The sequence below is a fragment of the Halichoerus grypus genome, chromosome 13, assembly GCF_964656455.1.
Source record: "Halichoerus grypus chromosome 13, mHalGry1.hap1.1, whole genome shotgun sequence".
NCBI classification, from domain to species: domain Eukaryota; kingdom Metazoa; phylum Chordata; class Mammalia; order Carnivora; family Phocidae; genus Halichoerus; species Halichoerus grypus.
In genome coordinates, this window is record NC_135724.1 from 73,652,375 (window position 1) to 73,678,109 (window position 25,735).

General features: G+C 48.9%; 1 protein-coding gene across 3 annotated transcripts in view; it reads right to left on the minus strand.

Moving 5' to 3' along the window:
* Window positions 1–5,152: 5,152 nt before the first annotated feature.
* Window positions 5,153–25,735, minus strand: part of KREMEN1 (kringle containing transmembrane protein 1) — a 66,250-nt gene continuing 45,667 nt past the window's right edge. For 2 of the 3 annotated variants that reach the window (XM_036123105.2, XM_036123107.2), the window contains 5 exons: window positions 23,542–23,695; window positions 13,271–13,603; window positions 12,040–12,201; window positions 10,870–10,954; window positions 5,153–9,327 (listed from right to left, as the gene is read on the minus strand). In XM_036123105.2, the coding sequence (XP_035978998.1) occupies window positions 9,159–9,327; window positions 10,870–10,954; window positions 12,040–12,201; window positions 13,271–13,603; window positions 23,542–23,695 (903 nt within the window). In that variant the 3' untranslated portion in view covers window positions 5,153–9,158. The remainder of the gene's footprint in view (window positions 9,328–10,869; window positions 10,955–12,039; window positions 12,202–13,270; window positions 13,604–23,541; window positions 23,696–25,735) is intronic. The other variant, XM_036123106.2, reaches the window with a different exon arrangement.

Consider the following 25,735-nt stretch of genomic DNA (forward strand, 5'->3'; position numbering starts at 1 on the left):
TGGAGAAATGGTGAAGAGCACCAGGGAAGGAAGTCAATCTCCCTGAGCCTGATGGTCGGCTGGGAAGGCAGGGAGACTTAGAAAGTTAAACAAATTCTGTCTTCCCCTTTGCTAAGAGATTTGGATGGTAAATCCCAACCAAGCAAGGCGGCATGCAAAACGGCCAGGCTCGCCTGCCTCACAGGACGGAGAAGAAAGGCAATCCTGTAAGAGACTAGGGCTCCCTACGTGGGAAGGGGAAGTGATTTTAGCCAAGCATTTGGCTGTGAGTGTGGCTGATGGTTCCAACTCAACTTAGCAAAGGAGCACAAGGAATTGCTGAGGGTGGCAAATTGGTTATAATTAAGAGAACCTGGGAGGCGCAAAACAATGTGAGGGCCACCAGCTGCCCTGGGTCTGAGGCCTCCATCCCCGGAGGAGGAGCTCAGGAAACCAGCCGTCCTCCCCTGCAGTGCAGAGCATTCAAGCAAAGATGAGGGAGGAAGGAGCCCCTCTGGGGCTCTCCCTTAGACTCCCAGGGCCCAGAGTGCTGCTATGCACAAGGGTCCCCCTTTCTGCTCCACCAGCCACTTTCCCTTCCCTTTCTCCACCATTTAAACTCAGCTGTCTCCAGCAAGCAGGTAGTTTTGGGGGTGGGTTCAAGTCCCAACTCCTGTGCTTCTTCAAGGAGCTATTTAACCTCCCTGAGCCTCAGTGGCCTCGTGTGACAAAGGTGGGCAATAACAGTGCCTAATCCGTACAGTTGTGAGCATGAAATCAGATGCATGAAAAGCGCTCAGCATAGTGCAGGGGGCAGCAAATTACGGCCTATGGGCTCACCACCTGTTTTGTAGGGCCCCCGAGCTAAGACTAGCTTTTATGTTTTTTAATTTTGGGGGGGAAATTAAAAGAAGAATATTTGGTGACATGTGAAAGTTATATACAATTCAAGTTTTGTGTCCATAAATTAGGTTTTATCAGAACACAAGGTTGCTTACTCGTGGGCCTCGGTGACCCTTCCCCACCCTCCCACCGATTCCCCACCCCTCTCAGAACTGTGTGGACGGCTCCAGGCTGGGCCTTGATGGGATCCTTGAGGATCCCAGCGGATGGGCGGTGCTTCTGGCAAGCAGATGCCTCCTAACCAGTGCAGGCAGAGTTGAGTAGTTGTGTCAGAGTCCAGAGCCCCTGTGGCCTGCAAAGCCTAAAGTAGTGATTATTTAGCAGAAAAAGTTGCTGGACACTTAGTAAGTGATCAGGAAAGCGTATCCATGGTTATATTATTACTCTTGTTGTCTGTTCTCTTTTGGTCTAATTTTAACTTTTAGGTAACCTTGCTTATGGCTTAATGGAGAAATTCTAAACCTAAAGTCCATGGAAGGGTTTCTCGATGCGGTGGGGGGGGGGGAGGGGGTCCCTGGAATCTCCAGAATTTCTATGCAGATTTTTTGTAGGTGCGGGTCTTTGGGGGGGAAAAGGGGCTTGATAACATTCATCTGATTCTCAAAGGGGTCTGTGTCCTCAAATAGGTAAAGAAGTGTAGGTCTGATGCCTTCCCCACTACAGACAAACTGATCTGTACTGTCCTTGGGCTGTCTGGAGGCGACACTCACAATTGGGAGATACTTGGGGGCCACGGGGCCTCCCTCAGAGCCCATGCCCCTGCCTGGGTGGAAGAGGTGTGCAGTGCCACCAGGAGTAAGGTGCCCTGGCTTCAGAGCCAGCAGACGTGGGCTGAGTCCTGGCTCTGCCGTCCACTGGGTTGAGCCGCTTCTGGTTCACAGGCTGGGTTGTCCCAAAGATGAATTCCGTCTTGTCTGCCGAGTGCTAGGCACAGTGTCTGGCTATTATTATTATGATCATCACCATCATCATTATTCTTATCCTTGCACCTTGAAAAGCGCTTTCCCTGGCTCACCCCAGACCCATCAAAAAGCTGCCCCATATTGGGCCAAATAGGAGGATGGAATTCCCCTTGAGTGCTCTTGATCCGACTTTATGTTTGGTGCTGGCAGCTAAGGCATGTTCATTGGACGGATTCACGCCACTAGTGTGCAAAGTAGCAGGCCCCTATTAAGTTTTTAAAAGTTCGGTGGCCTCATTTGAACGGGGAAAATGGTAAACATTCCTAAGAGTGAAATTCGTGAAATCTGAAGCTCCTCAGTTGCAAAAGCCTTGGCTGTTTCAGTCCTTTCTGATTTTCCCCTGAGGAGTTACTCTGGACATGAAGCTTGCATCTGCTTTCCCCCTAAAATGCTTCTCTGTGGAGCCCTTCCCCGGCCAGGCTTCCGCCGCTAGCAGGTTGATTCCGGAACCTGGTGACCGCCTTCGGGAGGAGGGCCACCGGTGTCCTTGCTGCCTGCTGGGCTGTCCTGGAGACGGGCCTCCTGGACACGGGCTGGTCCTCAGCCAGCCCAGTCCGGTGCCGCCTGCCCCCCGTTGCCAGGCAGAGTTCCATTCTGCTGGGGCCTCGTGGCTCCAGACAACAGCTGGAGACCAGAAATGAGGACTTCCAGCTACAAGCAAATGTTGCTGCTTCTTGAGGTTGAAATATTCTATCCCCAAAGTGTCCCTTTCAGTCAAGCACAAACAATCCCCCATGGGGACCCGACCCCGCCACGGAGGAACAAAAGCTTCCCAGTTCTGAGTCCCAGAGACTGTCTGCAGTTTCAGGCACACACAGCCCAGTGGGGAGAGGAGATGATCATGTGACTTCCAAGCTGGGAGACAAGGTCACTCTTGTCCAGCCCATTTCATCTCCGCAGGAAGAAGGGCCTTTGATTGCCTGACAAAGGAGGAGGCTGATGCCGCCCTGGTGCTGGCTCCCGGTGGGCGGGTCGTCCAGTGTCCGCGTCTCTCAGGTTCGGAAGAATGACGGGATGAGGGCCCGGTCGCTTGTCCCCAAAGCCCACTCGGATGGTCCTGCTCTAGGCAGGACAGTTGCACACTCCGGCTGCCTCCATTTTTCTGGTGCAGGATGATCAGTCTCTAAGAAATTCACCAGCAAGGCCACTCCATTTGTTTGCCACCCGCCATCAAAAATATTTTCTTTCAGGAAGGAGCTTCCAGGAACAGAGAGAAGATAAACACTCAAGTGAAGCTGGCCTTTCGGGAGCCCTCGGACTGTGACAGCTGCGGTGCAGGCCCACGCCAGCAAGGGGCGGGGGGGGATGGCAGGAAAGGAGGGCTCGGGCACCATGTCGGGGTAATGTGCCTTCTGGAGAAGGATCTGGAATACCTGCTGGGCCGCGCCTTGCATCCCCTGCCCCTCTGTCCTGAGCGATAGACTTTGCACTTGAATAACCAATACGCTGCCTGTGGCCAAGGAGGCAGCCAGTGGAACTTGCACAGCTGTCTGCGTGTGGGCAGTTCGCTCCCCAAAGAGGAGGGGACTACTGACCCAGCTTCTCAGATTAAAATGGCTGTCAAACTTCAGTGAGCACTGGCATCATTCAGGAAGCTTCCCAGGGATGCTGACTCGGCAGGTCTCGGGTGGGGCCCAGTGTCTGCGTCTCTCCGAATTTTGAACAAGCACATCAGGGATTCCGAGGCAAGTGATCCAGGCATGTTTTGAGAGCCACGTCTGTGTGATGTTCTTGTGTTGGACCGGCTGGGGCAGGGGCCTTACCTGGCAAATCACCTCCTGAGCATTTGGGACTGGGGCTCCTAGAACCGGCAGTGTGAGTGTGTACCTGCACCAGTCGGGTTAGAAGCCTGGCATCTGGGGCTGCCACCGACCCCAGGCCCGGCCCACGCTCCTCCTCACCTGCCTGAGTGTGTCCTCAGCAGCCTTCTGGAATGGCCTCACACACACCCCAGGATGTCGTCTGTGCCCACGTTGCCATGGACTGTGTCTCCCTGGGCCTGACCCTCCGTGGGTCTCAGGCTGCCTCGGTGTCCCAGAGGGCCCTCACTCGACAGACAGAACTCAGCATGTTTTCTCTCACAACTGGTGCCATCCACAATCTTTACCTCAAAAACTGAACCTTCTCTCCTCCCCTCAGCCCCCAGTCAGAATCCTTGGGCATCATCTTTGTTCTTAACCACCCCCCACCTCACCCCCACCCCTTCATTCTAGAACAAGGAACAGCTGCAGTTTTCTGAAAACATACTACAGGTACCTCATCCCAATTCTATGAGGTACATACAGTAATTGTCCCCGGCTGACAGATGAGAAAGTAGGCACACAGGGCTGGGTCACTCGCCCAAGGTCATGTGCTAAGTGGTGGGGCTGGGGTGTGAGCCCAAGGCCCTGGTCGATGGGTGTGGTGTGCTCTCACCCGGGGCCTCCCCTCCCTCCACAGCCAGGCCCTCTGCATCTCTCGCTGGACCTGTGTATGTCCCAGCCTCCTGATTCGCCTCCTCCCCCTCGGCCTTACCCCACTCCAACTGTTTTTCCTAACTCAAGTAGGAAATCGTTCTAAACTGGGAATCTGATGTCACTCCTCTGCCAAAACCCTTCAAAGGCTGCCTGTTTTACACTCCCTGGCCTCGGCGAATGAATAGTGGGAGCTGAGTCCCAGCAGGCCAGCTCCAGGTCTGTGCTCCCAACTACTACTCCCGGCTCCCCTCTGAGCCTGTCTCCTCATCGGCGAGACAGGGGTGACGGTACCCACCAGATGGTTGTTAGGGTGTGTGCGGCGCCTGGCAGGAGCCTGCAGCTCGTAGGTGGAGCTACCAGTGCTGTTAACAAGGAGGGGGTGGGGAAGAACGGGTTGCCCTGAACGGCAAGAAGAAATCCACATGGGATAATAATGACGCAAGCCCTTTAGATACATTTCTCACCTAATCCTCATAATCTTTTGAGGCATAGACACAATGCCATTTTACAGGAGGGGAAGCTGAGGCTGAGAAGTGGGCTGACCCACTCAAGCTCAACTCAAACCTAGGTCTTTCTGAGCACAAAGCCCTTTCCTCTTCCCATGACCGGCCCCAGGTTCCAAGGTGTTCACTTGGAATTCCAAGGGCTCAGAGCTGACCTGCTGCTGAAGATCCACCGTGGGTCAAAGCTATGAGGAGACCTGAGGAAAGCTGGGGGCACTAACAGGAAAAACTGAGCAAACAGTGAGGCCTGGCATTTGCATGGACTTCAGAAGAGCGCACAGTCTGCCAGCACGCGACACCCCCCTCGTCGCAAGCGCCCCTATAAAAACGACATGCTAGGGCCCGTCGCTGTTTCTACAACAGTGAGAATATTTATTTTCTCCAGACAGTAAAAATAACATTTTTCTCTCTTTTGTAAAGTTAAGTACCATTACATTCCATTTTCTTAAATAACAAAATCCTAAAAATATATATTAAATTGTATACAGTGCGTCACACTTCATCTTATATTTTAAAATACATGATGTTTCTATTTTATTCTCAAAGTTGCATATTAAGAGCATATTTACAAGTAAAGCCTTGTCATCCAAAGTCAAGATCCCCGTGGGAAGGTGAGTCTGGATGTGGGCAGGTCTTGATGCTGCGTGCACCCCAAGACGGCAGCTCCCTGTGCAGGAAGGGAAGGGTCCCCACTATGTGCTCCTGAAGACACATCTTTTCTGAAGCAGATTTACCTCAGACTTTCCTCCACACCCCACTTCTGCCTTGTTGAGTATGTTTGACTTGGCAACACAGAAGCCTGTGTGGTGGGCTCCCCTGGGGTCTGCATGCAGTGGGCTGAGGCCCCATCATCACCCCTGAGCTGTCCCACCTGAGGGGGGAGGCAGCTGCAGCTGGAAGCTTTGAGAAATACCCCATGCCAGGGCAGCTAGGCTGAGAGACCTGGCCAGGAGGTAGAACAGTGAGGAAGGTAAACAAAGACACCAGAGGAAACAATCAAAAGGTTCAAAGTTCCCAAGGTAGTAACAAAAGCAGACCTCAAACATCAAACAGGAGATCCAAAACCCAAGAGGGTGGCAGCTGACTGGGCTATGGGGTGGGGAGCGGGCCGGGCTCTGTGGGAGACGCGGGATGGCCTCATCAGATAAGGGAGACAGGATCTCAGAGGCCGTCCACTGCTAAGTGCTCGTGAAGATTAAGTGCCCAGGACGCATGGGGCTTGGTGATGGCCTATGTGCCCCACTGGTGTCAGGCCAGCTCCTGGGCTGACAATGGGGCGAGTGGGTGCGGCTGCATGGCTTTGCCCCGAGGGCCAGAACAGCTGTCCTTGCTAGTGCTTTGATCTTTGTGGGTTTCTGGCTGATTGGAGTCTTGAGCCAGAGCCCACACTTCAGAAGTTACAGCAGCCTGGTTACCTCGCTCACACCCAGAGAGGCCTCAACCCTGTTCTGACAAGGGAGGGGGATGTGGAGGACACCTGGGCTTCAGGCCTACACCTCCTCTGTTCTGCAAGTGATTGGGCACTCGGGGAGGAACACGGGGCGCCACGTGCTTCCAGAGGGGCCAAGGACACTGTGAAACGCAGCTAAGACCACGTTCCCAGCTGGCTGCAGGCATTTACCTGGAGGCAACAAGATCAGCTGCCCGCAGCCCTCCCTTCCCTGGCGGCCCAGTGCTGAGAAGGCAGGGCCTGGATCCTGCAGAGAAGGGGTGAGGAGGGCACTCAGGCCCAGAAGCACCACTCACAGCCTCGGTTCCCTCTGTCACTTCAGGGCAAAGGCTTTGGGCAGGATGTTTTCAAAGTGGCAGGCCACAGTGGCCCCCAAAGTCCCTCCCCTTCTTCTTTCCTAATCTGCTATGTGATCCATGATGTCCTTTCTTGGGGGCATGCTTTCCAGCACCTCCAATCCTCACTTCTCTCTAAAGTGGTTTCTTAAAAGACCAAGTGCAGGCCTCCTACGGTGCTCCTGGGAGCACACCTCACCTCCTCTGGGACAATTATTCCTCAGGTGTTTACTTAGCCACAGGGGACCCTCTGTGGGGTGCTGCTGACAGGTTCCGACCAGAGCCGAGGTGTTTATGGAGGTTGGGCCTGGGACAATTTATGGCCTCTCCCCCAGCACTGTCCTGAGGCTGGTTTGGGTTTCCTGGGGCTGCTCCCTGGCCAGTAAGTTGATCCTGGTGGCAGTGGGCTGTGCGAGGGCCAGCAGGAAGGAGGGCACTGGGGCGTCACCAGCACTTCCTGGGTCTCAGAACGGGCTGCTCCAGCTGCAGACTCAGACAACACCCTGGCTGTGTGAGGTGGGCAGGGTGGATGGGTGGACCCACGGGATGCCCCAAAGGCCAATGGCCACAGGAAGCCCTAGCTGGCTGAACAACTGCCCCTCGGCCAGGCGACCCCCTCCCGGGGCTAAATTCCGCATTCCCTATGTGCTGTGAGTGGATCTATTCAGGGCACAGGGCCCTTTGTGACTGCACACACCTGACACTTGGTTCAGAGGAGATTCCACAACAGCCAGGAATAGCTTCGAGGGGAGACAGCACGTCAGTGTATTTCCAGTCGTGTGGGACAGGCCTGTGTCTCCAGACCCAGGGGCCTGTGGACAGCTGCTCTGGGGTAATCAGCCTTTCCAGATCAAAGCGTGAAGGCAGCACCGAGCAGCTCTGTGCCCGCAGCAGGCCTCACCCGGTAGCTGGGGCAGCGCCCCTGCCCTCCCGTAGACACACTGCCCCATTTCCCCCCTCCTGTGCCCCTGTGCCCCTCTGCTGGCCACCTCGCTGCATCTCCCCTGGATGCCGGGTGTCACCTCTCCCTGCAGACCCCTCCCTGCTGACCCCACACGGTCCTCTGCGTTTCTGGGAGCAGCCAGGCGCACACAGGTTCCCAGCATGGCAGGACCCCAGGAAAGGCCGCAGCAGGCGGTCGCTGAGGGATTTCGGGAAGGTAGGCAAAGTGCTCCAAAGAGGGAACCTGTGAGGCCAGAGGCCCGAGGCCTGAGGCCCGGGTGCCTCTGAGAGTCGTGCTCTGACAAAGGCCCAGGACTGGCCTTCGGAGGCCCAGGCTGCTCTTCTCAGCTGCTGTTGACAAAGCCTACTTCCGGATGGCGGGGACTTCTAAGCTGGAGACGGCTCTTCCTCCCGACCAGCAACCACTGCACCTGCACCTCTCCATCTTGGGAGGCCTGTCGTCGAGGGTCCCCAGTTCCCAAAGCCCCCCTCTCAGTCCTCATGCCACTCTCTGCGACTCTCTTCCCTGTCTGAAGGGCGGGGCAGTGTGGGGCTAGGGACCAGGGCCCTCTGAGCCATTCCAGACGGCACTCTGTCCCCGTAACGAAGGAGCAGAGGGGACCGCAGAGCACACAGGCCGCGGGCTGGTTTTTCATCTTTTAAAAATGAGCTCCGCCTGCAGGAGGGACTGCTGGTGCCCGTGTCTCACCTAAAGCTGCCTAACGGCTAAGCCACAACATTTATACTCCCTGTTCTGAACGGAGAGTCAGAGAATCACGGGGGCCCGGCTCAGGTTCCACAGGACCACGGGCTGCACGGGGGCAAGGCCAGGCGATCCCACACAACGAGGAGTCACCGAGCACCTATAAAAGCTTTCCGGAAAGTCTGCTGTGTGAACAAATGAATGGATGTTTTATACGACCACTCTGCAGGCTTGCCCTGCAATCACCGAGCTATGGAAAGAAGCTATAGAAAGAAGGCCGTGTGTGGCAGGGGGCAGGCTTGATGTGATGGGGGGCCAATTCCCAGGCTCTCCCGGGTTGGAGGAGGCCCACCCTCATCTAGCACCCAGAGAGCAAAGCCCGAGTCAGCACAGAGCAGGGGCCCTCTTTATGCTTTGGGGTGCTAATGCCCAGGAATATAGGACCAGGCCAACCCCCAAGAGAACCTCAGAAGCATCCCTGTTTAAAACCATAAAGAATGGGAGAAAGTGATCTGTGTGGACAAAACAGAAAATAAGCAAGACTCAGCATATACTACACCTACCCACCACCCTACAGTCATCTAGAAGGTACCTGAGCCCAGTGCCAGACGCGACCATCTCTGCCATCTCAGCCCCTCTGTCCTGACACCCCCATTCTAGATGAGAGAGAGAGAGAAGCAAAGGGAAGGCCCAGACCCTGGGACTTTGGGTCTCTCTCCTAAGTGCAGCGATGAAGCAGGGGGAGTCCAGGCTAGGCCTGCCCCCGCAGCAGGACGTCCCTTTCCAGCCCGGAGGACGGCGCTCCTGCAGAGGCTGCCAGAGAGGCCGAGGGAGAGGCAGGGAGAGTCGGTCAGAGGAAACCACGGGTCCCCAGTGGCCTTGAGCTCGGAGGGACCTCGTGTCCTGGGCTCGGAGGGGGCAGCTTTTAGTCACTCACAAGAGGATTACGGTCATCCGGTTGACTCTGACCCTTGAGCTTCTTCTTAAAGATGGAAATTGAAGTAGAGGGCTTATAAAAAATGCTCCAGATTTCCCCCGACGTCCCGGGTTGATGACAATCCCTAAGGTCCCCTGAAGCAGGAACGCGATGGGATCTGTCGAGCAAAAACAACTTAATATTTCAAGTCGGGTGCAACAAAGATCCCAAAACAACCTTCCGTCTCCTGAGATACCTGTACCTATGAACTGGGGCATTCAGTGAGGCGAGGCCTTGGGGAAGGCCTAACAGCTGCCTCTGGAGGTCTGAAGGGCTATTGTGGGAATGAAATGTGTCCGTGGGATGGGAACACGGTGGCATGGCTTCCAGCTCAGTATAACAAAGAACCTTCTAACTGGAAGAGTTATTCAAATCTGCAAGGGGCTGGCCTGAGAGATGAGGAGTTTTCAAATTCTTTTTTTTTTTTTTTTTTTTAGAGAAGAATTCTTTCTTTAAATGGTATTTACCTGGAAGGCCCCCTGATTAAAACAAGATAAAGCCAAAGTCTCTCCTGTCTTACTGCCAACATGTGCCCCTGTCCCCCCATGGCAGGCCCCCCACCCCGGGGCTGCTTGGCAGGGAAGCTGCCAAGGGACCCCAATGTCACAGGGGAGTCAGACATGTGCTGTGGGGCCCTGGTATGCGGTGAGGTGCTGGGCCCTGCAGAAAGCGTCCAGCTCTCTTGCTGCATCTAAGAGGCTTTCCCAGGCCGTGTGAATCGTGACTTCAGTATGTAGGTATATACACTGAAGCGCGAGGATGAGCTCGGTAAACACTAAAAAAAAGACTGTTTCCACTGAAAAATGTAAAGTGCAGTGTAGACAGGCCTGCAAGGACAGCCTTCACAAAGCAGTGGCGGAGCCAGTATTTCACGTATGAAAAATTCTGCAGCAGAGGGCAAGTGAGAAGGTCCGGAAAATGGTGGATTTATAAGACACCAATGTTCAGGAAACGCCTTGAAATACAGAGAGGCTGTCTATCAATTATAACTCTCTCTGCTCTCAAAGGAGCAGAGAGAGCCTGGACTGGGAGCCACAGGAAAGACAGAGTAGGGGTCTCGAAAAGATCAGAGCTTTTCTCCGGAAGTACACAAACAACAGGAGCATAAATAACTGCCTCTTTTCCTGGAAGATGGAACTGTTAAACCCGAGTAGCAAAGTAAGGGAAGGAAATATTGTTTTTCCATATCAGTCAGAATTGAAGGATGAAGCTTCTTAATTGTTTTTAAATAATTATTAAGCAATAGCTAATAAAATGTTAGGATCCTCTTCCTAAGAATGTTTCCCCATTTCTAGAAGGCATTAGGAAATAGGAATGGTAGTGTCTTAGAAATCTTTGCTCTAACGTGAAATCTGTTTAAGGGGCCAGCACAAATCAAAAATTGGAAATGGTTGTTTTTTATGCCCAGACTGTTTCAATCCTCCTTGAAATCATATCCTGTGAGCCAGAAGCAAACACAATCCCTCAAACCTTGGTGAGATTTGTCCAGTTGTACATTTCACTCTACAGAGAATGAGGAATGCGTACTGCCTTATGTTGCCTAGGACTAAGGGCTTTGGCATCATGTTCTGATACGACAATTGTATCCAGAAAAATGAAGCACAGTAGAAAAGGAGTTCTGAGCCTTCCCCTCGTGGGATTGGGCAGCTTTCATACTCACTTGAACGTGACGTGCAGAAGTATCTTTGCTACAATGGCTGTGACTGTAAGAATGAGGAGAGTTGCCAGGCCATACACTGTCCATCCTGCAAGTACAAAAGACAGGGTTTCTTGGACCTGTTGGAGCTCCGTTTTCAGAAGGAGGTCTGTTGGAAGCCCCGAGTGACCACTGGCAGCTCAGAGACACAGGTCTGGCTGAGGAGCCCCCTGCAGGTGGGGGCAGCCACCAAACGCAGCTGAGAGCTGGGCGGGCAAGGAGCCCCAGGCCTTCTGACCACCTCGCCTTGCTCTAGAGCTCCCTCTTGGAGAGAAGCAGGCAGGGTGGTCCAAAGTGCATTCCACTTGGGAGGTGAAAGGAGTGGTCTATATGATGTCTTTACCACTGGAATCACTGCAATCACAGATGAGTTACATAAACTCTTTGGGCCTCAGTTTCCTTATCTGAGGAATGAGACGTGTGACCCGTGAAATCCTACCAGGATATAAAAACAAGCAACGCAGAGCATGCATTGGAAGGACTCTCCTTGCTGACCTAGGGTGGGCCCTGCAGGGTAAGACCCCTAGGCTAGATCTTCCCAGGCAGAAAAGAGAATATGGAAGTGTGCAGCCAAGTTAGCCAGCTTCAACCACAGACCATTACCCCCTCTATCCCTCTCCCGCATGACTTTTCTTCTAGCTCGTCACTATCTGACCTGTTATTTTGCTTCTTGTCTTTCTCTTCCCACTTACAAGCCACAGGAGGGCAGGGATACTGTTTGTTTGGTTCATTCTATAGTCCGGTGCCTACAATAGTACTTGGCACCCCTGAAGCACTGACATGTCTTCTGAATGAATGAATGAATGAATGAATGAATGGAGCTCTTGTATATGCCAGTGAACTTAGGGAGATGCAACTTGGGAACTCTAGAAAGACATCCTCGAAGTGGGAAAACACTGGCTTGGCTGATTAATCACAACTTGCAAAAGGCACACGTGCTGGATCTTTAGTGGTGAGCACTTTCTCCTAAGGACTAAGGAATCAAGCTAATGAGAAAATGTCCCTCAAAGGCCAGGACAGTCACAGAGCCAGTACCCACAACCTGCCTGGGAAGAGAGTTCCTTCTCTAACTGCCAAGAACACTGCCCTCAAGCCCCGTGGCTTCCACCCCCTTTTCTGGTGTCTGGAAACTGCTACCTGGGACGGTCTGGGGCGGGTGGCTGGGGCTGGTGGTGATGACGTAGAGGACTTTAGAGGACCGGGCTGCGCTGACGCTGAGGTTGGCCTGCTCTGTGATCACCTCGGCCAGCGTCTGGTTGGCAGCGGACCTCTCCTGCGGCGGCTCTTCCTTGACGGCTGGAAGATTAAAGAAATTAAGAGCGGGGAGAGCTGATGGAGACAACAGAGAACTTCGGAGGAGGACGCACTGGCTAGGAAGAGAGGGCGTTTTTTGGATTCATTTCTGCGTGCAGTTCTCTCCACTGACCCCAAAGCAGAACCTGTCAGGCTCTGGCCCAGAAAGTGCCAGAAGAAGGGGCTATCTATCAACTTCTAACCATTTGACTGGTCTCTTTGAGGACACCTGAGCCTGCTTGCTTGCTTTCCTTGTGCCTTTTCAGTTATGGCGCCCTCTGCCCAGAATGCCTCCTTACTTCCTATCTATTGACCCAAATCCCACCTGTTCTCAAGACTGTCCCTCCCACCTACGGGAAGGCCTCCTCTCTCTGACTTCCTGTAGCACATGCTGACTGAACTCTTCCCGAGGCCCTCGGCATCTGGGACGAAGACCAGGTCTCAGATGCCCCTGTTTCTCATGTGCTGGCGGAGAGATGTGCCCGGCACATGTGTGTGCACATCACGGGGACAGAGAGTAGGGCTCCATCTTAGGACAGTTGGGTTTTTTTAAGGTATATTGGGTTTTTTTGTTGTTGTTGTTATTTGTTTTCTTCTTTAAAGTTTCTTTTTTTAACGTAAGCTCTACACCTAACGTGCAGCTCTAACTCATGGCCCCGAGATGAAGAGTCACATGCTCTTCCAACCGAGCCAGCCAGGTGTCCCTTAGGAGGGTTCAAAGAAAGATGAGAAACTAGTCTTTTGGGATTGGCGGGGATATCAAGAGGCAGGAGAATGGACCAAATGACCTAAAAAGCCTTCTAATTCTATCAGTCTCAGCTCCTTCTTTCAGTTCTTCTTTCAACCCTGCCATGACAACTGTCATCAGAACAACTAAAGTAGTGAAACTGACAGGTGTTACCTCTTTTCTGTAAATATATGAAATGGGAGGTGGGAAAATCCGCAAGTTGAGTCAGTAGCTCCTGCCTTGCAGCCCCATCAAGACCCGCCCGAGGCCCGCAGGTCACCACAGTGTGCCAGCGAAGCCCGAGGCGCAGCCTGGAGGGCCCCCCAGGAGGCTGCAAAGGGTTACCTTGGTATAAGACAGCAAATCCCTGGGCCTGATTGATGCGATCGGAGAAGAAGTACAAAATGACAAAATCCAGAGAGACGTTAAAGGACAGAGGCGGGCGGTTCCTCCCATTGAAACGGACCAGGACGCGGTGGGTATAGCCGTCCAGCAGCTCCACCATGTCTGCAGAGTCCCTGATGTCAAACAAGGTGAAGCTGAAGTGGATGTGGGAGGCTCCTGGAACCCAGATGGTCCAGTAGCAGACCCTCCCTGTGGCGTAGGTGTCGGGAAAGTCAGGGGAATACACCACGGAGGTCATAGCCGAGTAGTTCCCTCCGCAGGCACCAACGAGAGCTGTGGGAGACAAAAGGACACTGACCCTCAGCCTGGGGCTCGCTTTCCAACCTGTTACAAACAAAACTCTTCCTAACCAACAGGATCCAGTTTGGGATATTGTTTTTCGTCTACAAAACCAGACTGTCTTGCGTTTCAGGATCAAATCACAGAATGAATAGCTTAAACCCCGAACAAATGACTGTGGAAGCTTTTTTTTTTTTTTTTTTGCCCAGGAGACCTTAGAATTAGCACGCAGGACGGTGGCTCGGCCTACATGGGGGTCGGGCTGGAGTCAGAGAGTCTGGGTTCGGGACCAGCTGGGCTATGTGATCCCAGGGGCTGCACTTCACTTCCAGGACTCCTGTCTCTCTTGGTTTGGAGGATGGAGAGGCCACCACCTGTTCCTGTGTCACACAAGTGCGTGAGGACAGATGAGATGAAGCACATGAAAACACAGGGGCCTCTTTGCAGGGAGACACTTGCTGAGGTAACGCCGTAAAAAGAGAAGGGCTTTACAGCTGCTCGGACATCCCTGGTACTTTAGGGGTGCAATGCTCACATGAGGGTCCCCACACACTCATCGAGCAGGAAACCCTGGCACAAGTGACTCTCTGCACAGGGGGAAACACTTGGTACTGATCACTCTGCACGAAGCACATTTGGTTTCTCTGGACTCCCCTTTTTGATTGGTGGGTTCTAGGAAGGGGATACAACCACTTCACTGTATCCTAATCAGTGAGGTGTAAACAAGATCCTGGAAATGAAAGTCCTTGAGAGGGACTGGGATTTAAAAGCTTCCCTTCGGTTTGTAGAAAGCAGTAAGAGAATGCTGCTTCTATCCGAACAACGAGAAGCAGCTCAAAACTCTTCTTGAACCCTTCAAAAGGCTGAAGTGTCAAGACAACCAAGAGAATTTAACTCTAAAAAGTAAGGAGCCCCTCTGAGGAGAGTCAGGCTGCACAAAGCGTTTCATCTTTAATAGAGCATGAGAGGAAGAGGTGGCCACCAAAAAAGCAAGTAAGAAGAAAGGAGCTAAGAGGTTGAGTGTGGGCTAGCCTCTCAGTCTAGAATGAGCAGGGGCCCCAGACACAGCAGGAATCTACACTCTGCTGCAAGCAGTTCTGTGCAGACCTCCACCCAGGGCCTGCAAGAATGACTGGGATAGGGAAGGAGACCAAAGAGTCCCCCTGGGGGGGGTAGAGCTCAGCGGTAGAGCATTTGACTGCAAAGAGTCCCTCTGGGTGGCACTCATACAGGACGGCCCCCCGGCTGTTGGGCGACAGGTGTGAAACACTGACCGCTTCCTGGACCTTCCTCTCAAAAGAGGTGAAAGCCTCAAGTGGCTGTGGGAGGAGCAGCAAACCCTCTTGCTCCCAGAGCCACTGGAGGGGTAGAAGCAAAATCTGTTTGCCTCTGTGGAGGGAGCAGGAGACTCTCTCCTTCCTGCCAAAGTAACCAGGCAGATCCACTGCTTCCAAGGGAAAAGCAGAGGCAAAAGCCATCAGCCCCTGATTGCCTTGAGCCCCCAGATCCTGCACCAATGCAAAGCAGAAGTCTGCTGCCCCCGGGGGAGAGGCAGGAAATTCTCTCCTTCCTGAGGGCCACCACAGATATAAGGCAGCGTTTGACTGCTGGCGAGGGAGGGGGTGTGTGGGAATGCTGAAAAGGCCCCACCTCTGAGGCCCAGTAATGTCCTGTTTAAGACTGAGGATGAGGCAGGAGGCCCAAGAACCCCCCTCAGCTCACCAGGAGCACAGCACCAAGTAACAAGCAGTAGTAGTCTACCATTGAGGGAGGGGAAAGAGTGCAAAGATCCCTTCTTTGGCAAAGGTACGTAGGAACTACTCAAAGCTGAGGGTGGAATAGAAACACTGGAAAAAAACAAAAAAACCCACTGGTGTCCCAGGCTCCACACCAAGCACAAGGTAACAGCAGCCATTGCTGGAAGAATTTGAAGGCTGGTGTGCACCAATGGTAAAGACAGAAACAATACCCAAACCCAGCTCATCTGATATAATGCCTCAGTCCCCACACTAAACAGTCCTGCCCATTTCCAGGTGTAAATTCTATTTACTCAGTCTGTACTGTTCTTCTACACACAGTGTATGGCAGTCAACAAAACATTATAACACACACATAAAACATGCAAGCAAGGAAGGAAAGAAGCAGCAAAAAAAAAAAAAAGGACTCGTCGTCAAGCGATAAGACAATCTGTAGGATCAGACTCAATAATGATGCAGATGTTAGAGCTATTAGACAAGGGCCACATGATTAATACAGTAAAGATCTACTGGAAAAGATGGACAACATGCCTGAACAGATTAGAAATTCCAACAGAGACATGTAAAGTTAAAAGAGTCAAATGTAAATGTTAGAAATAAAACAATATCAGAGGTGAAGAATTTCTTTGATGGGCTTATAAACAGACTACACACAGCTGAGGAAAGAGTCAATAAATTTGAAAATAGGTCAATAGAAATCATCTAAAATGAAACAAAGAGAAAAAAAAAAGAAGTGGGGAAAAAAAAAACTAAAAACGTAACAGATCATCCATTAGCTGTGGGACAATATCAAATGATCGAACAACTGGAGTTCCAGAAAGAGAAGAAAAAGAGTAGGGGGCAGAAGAAATATTTGAAGAGATAATGGCTAAGAATGGTCCCAAGTCAATGAAAGGTGATCTAAGAATCTCGGCAAATAGTAAGCAAATAAATTTAAAAACAAAAATTAAAAAGCAAACAAAACAAAAAACACACCTAGACACATCATAGTCAAATGCTGAAAACCAAAAATAAACATGAAATCCTGAAAGCAGGCAGAAGGGAAAAGATGATATACAGGGAACAAAGACAGAGCAGACATCTCTAGAAACTGTGCAAGCCATAAGACAAAGGAGCATTTCTGAGATGCTGAGAGAAAAAAAAAACTTTTGGCATAGAATTCAATATCTGGCAAAAACATTTTTCTACAATGAAGGTGAAATAAGGCTTTCTCAAACAAAAGCTGAGAGAAGATGGCAAATAAGAACATGAAAAGATGTTCAACATCACTGGTAATTATGGAAATGCAAATTCAAACCACAATGAGTTACCACCATGCACCTGCTAGAATGGCTAACACTAAAAAGACACTATACAAAGGGCAGGAGAGGATGCAGAGCAACTGGAAGTCTCACGCATTGTCTGTCAGAATGCAAAATGGGGTAGCCACTTCGGAAAACAGCTGACAGTGCCTTACGATGCCAAATACACACTTAGTGTATGACCCTGAAATCCTACTCCTAGGTATTTACTCAGGAGAAATGAAAGCACACGTTCACGCAAACACCTGTGCATACAGGTTAAGGGCAGCTTCGGAGCATCTTTATCATAGACAGACCAATGTTTATCAATGGATAAATGGATGAATAAATTGTGATATATTTGACAAAGACATGCTTCTTAGCACTAAAAAGGAGCTGTGGAAACAATCATGGGTGAATCTCAAAAGCATTACACGAAGTGAAAGGAGCCAGAAACAAATGGTTAAGTACTATATGATTCCATTTATATTACATTCTTCAAAAGACAAAACTAGGGGTGCCTGGGTGGCTCAGTCGTTAAGCGTCTGCCTTCAGCTCAGGTCATGATCCCAGGGTCCTGGGATCGAGCCCCACATCGGGCTCCATGCTCCGCAGGAAGCCTGCTTCTCCCTCTCTCACTCCCACTGCTTGTGTTCCCTCTCTCACTGTGTCTGTCTCTGTCAAATAAATAAATAAAATCTTTAAAAAAAAAAAAAGACAAAACTATACAGATGGAATACAGATTAGTGGTTGCTAAGGGCTGGGGGCAGAGAGAGGATTGACCACAGAGGGGACAAGAGATCTTTTTGAGGTGATGAGAATGTTCTGTATCTTGACTGTGTATGCATTTGTCAAATCTTGTCGAAGTGTTCAACTAGAAGGGTGATTTTTTATTTTATCTAAATTAGACCTCGATAAACCTAAATTTTTCAAAAAGGAAAGCTATAGAGAAAGATTCCCTAGGTAATCATCCTGACTTTCCCACATCCTAACTGTGAATCTGAACAAGATAATTTCAGTATACCTCAGTTTCCTCATCCATAAAATGAAAATAATAATAGTTTCTCCCTTATGGGATTTTACAAGAATTAAAAGAAGTTAATCTATGTAAACTGTTTAGGATAGGATCTGGCACATAGTGTAAGCTCAGTAAGTATTAGCTATACTATTCTCTTTTTTTAAAGATTTTTTATTTATTTATTTGACAGAGAGAGACACAGTGAGAGAGGGAACACAAGCAGGGGGAGTGGGAGAGGGAGAAGCAGGCTTCCCAAGGAGCAGGGAACCCGATGCAAGGCTTGATCCCAGGACCCTGGGATCATGACCTGAGCCGAAGGCAGATGCTTAATGACTAAGGCCCTGCTATACTATTCTTATTATTTGTAAAGAATCAAGTGTTCAGGTTAAACTGATTATTTCAACAGCAAAGGCAGACCTTCAACTTAGAACTTTCAATTTCCAGATGCGTGCCATGCAGACAGAAGATTCAGTTCGGCAATTCTGAGAGCAAACACATGACATCTATGATAGATTGTTAAAATTCAGTGATAATTCTGGGCGCCTGGGTGGCTCAGTTGGTTAAGCGACTGCCTTCGGCTCAGGTCATGATCCCGGAGTTCCGGGATCGAGTCCCGCATCGGGCTCCCTGCTCAGCGGGGAGTCTGCTTCTCCCTCTGACCTTCCCCCCTCTCATGCTCTCTCTCTATCTCATTCTCTCTCTCAAATAAATAAATAAAATCTTTAAAAAAAAAAAAAAATTCAGTGATAATTCAACAGGAAACTTGAAATTTAGGAATATATGCAAGAACTTATTTTTGAAGGGGAGGTTAGCTTGCCACATACAACCTGGGCAGGTGGGGACCCTGAAGTAGCCCTGGGTAAAACCTCCGGTGGCAGAAAGCCAGTGTCCTGCCTTCTTTGATTCAGTACCTCTGTCCCGCCTCAATATTAGCTAAGTCAGTTTCTTCAGGAACAGACATCAGGCATCAGCAGGAACAGCCAGCCTCCCCCAGATGCAGCTGAGTGCTCTGCTTCTAGACGTGAACGATACTGGCATGTCTCAGGAAACAAACCTTAACCAAATGGGTCCCAGCCATGAATCAGATTCCACTGGACTGGCACCCAGAAAAGGAGAAGAGTATTACCATATTTCATCAGTTTTAAGGGAAACATTTTAATCTTTCAGACTGCAATGTGTCTGTCCATCAATGCATGTTATTATTTAGTTGGAAGTATTTTTTTCCTCAGTGATACATACAATGATGTTGCCTCTCATGACTGATAGCATGTGGGTGTCTATGAAGTATAATTACTAATGCAATCCTAGAGGTCAGATTCTATTGGACTTTCAGCCCTCAATATTTTTTACCATTAATCTCTTCTTTTCCCACTAAAATATAAGTCCCATGAGGGAAGGATCTCCATCTGTGGGGCCTTGGGCAAGTTACTGAACTTTTATGAGCCTCTGTTTTCTCCTCAAATAAGGATAACAGTACCTGCTTCATGGTATTATAATTAAGGGAAGGAATGCATGGAAAGTAAATAGCACAATGTCCTAAAAACTATATTTGTTCAACTAATGTTACAGAGTAAGGACCAATCCACACAACTCACTTCTTTCAGTGCCTAGACGCTGAAAGGGGCCCAAGAGGCCAGCCTGGGCAGTCTCTGTAACCTACTATTGGCTCCAGCCTCTCTGATCCTTTATTTGGTTCCATTAATTCAATAAATTAAATTCTGGGGCAGCAGATGCTCTGAAGCTTCTGTCAGTGCTGCATTTATACACAGTACACGGCCTACTTCACATCCTCCTGGAGCTCACAAGAGCTTGCTGGAAAATCAGCCATATGGCCTACGACAAATTACTTGATGTGGCAATGATGACTGAGCAGACGGCTGCCTCCATAATCTCTCTGTGGAGGTGCAAACGCAGCCTGAGAGCCACTCAAGCTGAGGAGCCTGAGGCACCGTTCTGCAAGGAGCAGAGAACAGGAGGAACTCACTGACATCCTGACTGGGACCCAGGTTCCAGCCACACTGGTAGCAGAGCCTGATATTCTGGGGAACCATCACCTGGTCCCTTTCTCACCATCTAACTTTTCCAGTCTCTTCAAAGAGACATCTTTGTCCTCCCAAATTATGGGACAGTCTGTAGTCACCATCTGCAAGATGCTCGGCTTTATCCAATGGATCATTAAGACTTCCATGAAGCAGTACTTATGCTATTTAGATGATTTTCCCCTCTGGCAGGGAAACCTCACAGATGATTTCTATAGGGCTGCACTTTGCACCTTTCTTTGCAGAGCTGAGGGGTGGGGGTTACTGGAGCAGGCTACCATCAGGGGCCTCTGCCAGTCAACACACACCAGGGCCTCTGGAGACTGGAGCTTCTCCAAATGCCAACCTCCTCAGTTCCTGAAGGAATGGAAGCCAGAAATTTCGGACAGCTTCTGGATGGCTGCAGAAGGGGCCAGTTTGATAATAATCAGAGCCACTGGGCCCACCCTGTTCACATGCTTTTAGAGCATTAAACTGGACCCTTTATCATGACCTGTCTTATTATTCTTAATAAAAGGGATTCTGGCTGCTGAAAACAGAAAAATAAAAATTGTGGCAAACCTGGGTTTGAGTTCTGTATTTGGCTCTTATTCACTTGGGCAAATTATCTTCTCTTCTGATCCACACACAGTTTTCTTATGCACAGGGCTGTTGCGAGTATTAAACAGCATAAAATAAACAAAAGCACCCGGCATCCAGGCTATAGCACAAAGCAAGCGGTCAACGGACGCAGTTATTTTCACTATAATTAATTCACCTCACTGCACCTTTGTGTGAGGCTGGTACTCTCTCCTAGATCTATTTCCAGTACCAAAGATGATGCTTGCTACAGGACTGACTTTAAAGCAAATTATTTCCATCTAACACCTCCGGCATAGGTACTGCACTAAATAAAACATCATTTTATCTGCCACACAGCAAACACTCAATAAAAATGTGCTAAGTGAATAATATTTATTTTTTAACTGATATAAAATCCACCATTTTAACAATTTTAAAGGGTACAGTTCAGTGGTGTGTGTTATATTCTAATGCGTTCTAACCACTGACATCTGATTCCGGCACATTTTTATCACCCCAACAAGAAAACCTGTACCCTCCCCTTTCCTCAGCCCTTGGCGACCATTAATCTGTTACTTCTGTCTCTATGGTGGATTTGCCTATTCTGGACATTTCCTATACATGGAATCATAAAATACATGGCCTGACGTGTCTGGTTTCTATCACTTAGCATCATGTTTTCAAGGTTCATCCATGTTGTAGCATGCATCAGTATTTCGTTCCTTTTTATGGCTGAATAATACTCCATTGTATGGCTATAACACATTTTGTCGATCCGTTCTTCGGTTGATGGACATTTGGGTTGGTGCCACTTTGGGGGCTACTGTGGACAGTGTTGCTGTGAATGTTCCTGTACAAGTTTTTGTGTGAACATATGTTTTCAACTCTCCTGGGTATATATCTAGGAGTGGAATTGCCAGGTCATAAGGTAATTCTGCTCCACATTGGAGAAACTGCCAGACTGTTTTCCAGAGCAGCTGTACCATTTAACATTTCCACTAGCAACGCATGAGGGATCCAATTTGTCCATATGTTCACCAATATCTATTTTCTAGTAAAAAAAATTAACACTATGTTCTGTTTAAAGTAGAAAAACAGGTAGCGAACCCACACACCCTGCTTTTTTTTTTCTTTACGGTCTAATCCCATTGTTTGTTGGCCGTGTGAGCCCTGGCAAGATATTTATCATGTGCTAGGACTCTCTTCTGTAAAATGAGAGTGATGATGATATAATTTGTATAGATTGATATTTTACATAAAAGCTTTAATACACACTAGGTACTCAATGTTTATTTCCTTTCTTTTCTTCACTTAGGAGTACACCAGGCAATTTGTAAGCTCCTAAACATACTCTCCTGGGCTAGGATGTCAAGGCAGAGGATCTTTTAATAATGGACTTCGGGGGCGCCTGGGTGGCTCAGTTGGTTAAGCGACTGCCTTCGGCTCAGGTCGTGATCCTGGAGTCCCTGGATCGAGTCCCGCATCGGGCTCCCTGCTCGGCAGGGAGTCTGCTTCTCCCTCTGACCCTCCCCCCTCTCATGTACTCACTCTCTCTCATTCTCTCTCTCTCAAATAAATAAATAAAATCTTTAAAAAAAAAAAAAATAATGGACTTCGGAAGTGAAAACTTAAATAGAAGTGCAGGGTGTATTATTTGCCAACCATTCTTAAATGTTAGGCAAGTTTCAGGCTTTAGCTTTAACAAAGGTACTCACCTGAGTATTTGTCTTGACATAACGGGACATATAGGGACCCACTGGCAGTCTCCGGTGGGCACACTCAATTAAAAAGATCAACAGTTGACCACCTGAGTTCTGCTTGCCAATCCTTCCCCTGTCCTCTGCCCAAACACACACTTCTGATGACGTCTAAGCCATAAGCTGCGAAAGGCTCAGCTATAAACCTGGGATGACTTTACAGTAACCCTATATAGTAGCTGAATTGTGTCCTCCAAAGAAGACATGTTCCATGCCTGGTAGCTGTGAATGTGACCTTATTTGGAAATAGGGTCTTTACAGATGTAATCAAGTTAAATGAGGCCATACTAGATGAGAGTGGGCTCTAAATCCAATGACTAGTGTCCTTATAAGGAGATACAGAGAGACACAGAGGCACAGATGGACCGCGGGACAATGGCCATGTGAAGGAGGAGGCCGAGATCGCAGTGATGCAGCTACAAGCCAAGGAATGCCAAGGACTGCCAGCAATGGCCAGAAGCTCGGAAGAGGCAAAGAGCTCTTCCCTGGAGCCTTCAGAAGGAGCATGGCCCTGACAACACCTCAATTTGGAACTTCCAGCCTCCCAAGCTACGACAGAATAAATTTCTGTTGTTTTAATGCTCCCGGGTTGTGATCATTTGTTATGGCAGCCCTAGGAAACTAACACAGCATATGACATTTCTGCTTGAAACTGAGCCACTCGGTCAGGTTGAGATGTCAGGAGTAAATCTACTCTACCCCAATGACTAACAAAGACCTATGGACTCTGTAGTATATTTTAGTAACCTCAAGTCTTTCCTTTTGTCTGTCTCACTTGTAACAATCTACTTTATACCATTTCTACCAAAATCGGGTGCTACACTGGTACTATGGCTCTCACAAAGTCTTACTACCACTGAGGGGATGTGGGGGGGGGCGGTGGTTGTGAGGAGGGATCAGGTGGGCCAGTGGTTAGAACAAGGTGCGGGAGAGGTCACGGCCCCAGATCCATAGCCCATCCATAGCGCACCCTGCCCTAGCCAGCATCTCACTGTGTGAGATGTGCTGGGTCAGAGAGGAGGCTGGTCCGGGCACACTCAGTATCAGGCCTGGAAAGACAACTTGAAGCATATGGTCTCTTCCCAGCTGCAACACTGCTGCAACACCAAATGCCAAGGAAAACATTAAAGGGCTTGGAAATCAAACAATTAAAACAAGAGGACCTTAAGGCTAATACTGAACAGCCCTACCGGTGTCTGTATTAAGTTGCAAAGGTCATCTTTTTTAGGTTGCCTAAGTGTCCTGTGGCAGGCCTCATCTCTTCAGAGCACATGGCACAACTGTAATTAATTACTTGTTAAATGTCCGTCCTTCCTTCTAGAGGACAGGGGCTGAGTCTTCTTGGTCAGTGTTGTATCCCCAGGATCTGGTCAGGGCCTGGCCTGCAGGAGGTGCTTAATAAGTATGCCACATGAATGAATGAGTGAATGAATGAATGAAAGAGAGGAAGGCTGGTCAGGTTGTTTCTCTGCCAAAGCGTTCCTGTGTCTTGGGCAGTAACGGGCACAGGGCATACTCACTGTCAAAGAGGATGATCCTGCCGTCGCCACCACAGGGCTGGGTGTGATCCCCGAAGCAGACGCTGTTGCACTCGGTGCTGGCTGCCTCCCCGTACTTCCAGTAATCAGGATTGTTTCCACAGAAGCAAGCATAGCCCGACTCCATCCCAGCAAACTGTCACAGTAGAGAAACAGCACTTGGTAAGCGTCAGTCTGGGGTGCCAGCTGGCCTGAAGGAGCTTGGCAGCCTTGGCCCCCAGCCTTACCCCCAGGACCCTCTTCCTGGGGTCTCTCCCTCGCTCCACTCCCTCGGCGCTCATTACACACTATCAGTAACGACGCTTCCCCTTCATCGAGCATCCCTTTTACTGCCTGCGTCTCTACTGTAGTTCAGTGAGTTTTAAGGCAGGTGTTGGGGGGAATCCACTAACTTGAAACATTAATAATAGCAGCTCAACATTTTATTGAATGTTTACTGTGTGCCAAGTGGTAGGTGCTTTATGGCTAGTCCTCATCACAACCCCATTACAGGCCCCGTTAAAACTTTTCATTTTATTTATTACCATACGGCATATAACTATTTATATGGTATATAGTTGTATACATTTCAACCCATGTATAGATCTGTGCAACCACCACTACAATCAGGATACAGCACAGGCACATCGCCCCAATAACCTTCCTGTCCTGAACCTACTGCTTTATAGTTCACCCTCCCATAAATAAACCTTGGCAACTACCTATCAGTTTGCTGTTACTATAGTTTTGTTTTTTCAAGAACATCACAGGCTAAGACTGAATGTTTATGTTCCCCCAAAAGTCGTATGTTGAAATCTTAACTCCCAGTGAGATGGTATGTGGACATGGAGCCTTTGGTAGGTGATTAGGGCATGAGAGCAGAGCCCTCGTGAATGGGATTAGTGCTCTTATAGAAGAGACCCCAGAGAGCTCCCTAGGCCCTTCTGTCACATTGAGGACACAGCAAGACGGCGACCTATGAACCAAGAGACAAGCTCTCACCACACACCAATCTGCCAACAACTTTGATCTTATACTTCTAGCCTCCAGAACTATGAGAAATAAACGTTTATTGACCCAATCTATGGTACTTTTGTTACTGCAGCCAGAAAGGCCTAAGACATCATATAAATGGAATCATATAGCATGTAACCTTTTGAGACTGGCTTTCCACTCAGTGCAACGTCTTTGAGATTCATCCAAAGTGGTGCATGGATCAATAGTTCACTCCTTTTTATGGCTGAGTAGTAAGACCATTGCATAGATATACCACTGTTTGTTAATCCTTTGGGTTGTTTCTAGTTATTCATGATTATGGATAGAGTTGATATAAACATCTGTGTGTAGTTTTATGTGAGCATAAGCTTTCATTTCTCCAGAGTAAATACCTGGGAATGGGGATGCTGGGTTATATGGTAAGTTTATGGTTATAAGAAACCGCTTCTAGAGTGACTGTACCATTTTACATTTGCAACAGTGTATGAGTCCCGGTTGCTCTATATCCTTGTCAACACATGTTATTGTCAGTATATTTTATTTTAGCCATTCTAAGAGGTGTGTAGTGGTATCTCATTGTGGGCTTCATTTGCATTACCCTCTTGGTTAATGACACTGAATGTCTTTTCATGTGCTTATTTGCCATCTGTGTATCCTCTTTGGTGAAGTATCAAGTCATTTGCCCATTTAAAAAAATTTTTTTAACTACTAAGTTTTTAGAGTTTTTGTATGCATTCTGCATATAAGTCCCTTGCTGTATATGTGATTTGCAAATATTTTCTTCCAGGCTATGGCTTGTCTTTTCATCCTTTAAAAAATGTTTTTTACAGAGTAAAAGTTTTAAATTTTGGAAAAGTTCATTTACCAGTTTTTTCTTTTATGGATCATGCTTTTGGTGTTACACCTAAGAACTTTCTGCCTAAACCCAGGTAAACCCCAGTCATGAAGATTTTCTCCCCTCTTTTCCTCTAAGAGTTTTATAGTTTTACATTTTAGTTAGACCTAAGATCCTTTTTGAGCATGTAGTCTTTTGTATTTGACTTCTTTCAATTAGCATAATGTTTTGGTGATTCATCCATGTTGTTGTGTGCATCAGTATGTCTTACTATATCTTCTTTCTGTTGCTGAGTAGTATTCAAAAGTATGGATGTAGCACAATGTATTTATCTGTTCATCAGTTAATAGACACTGAGTTATTTAC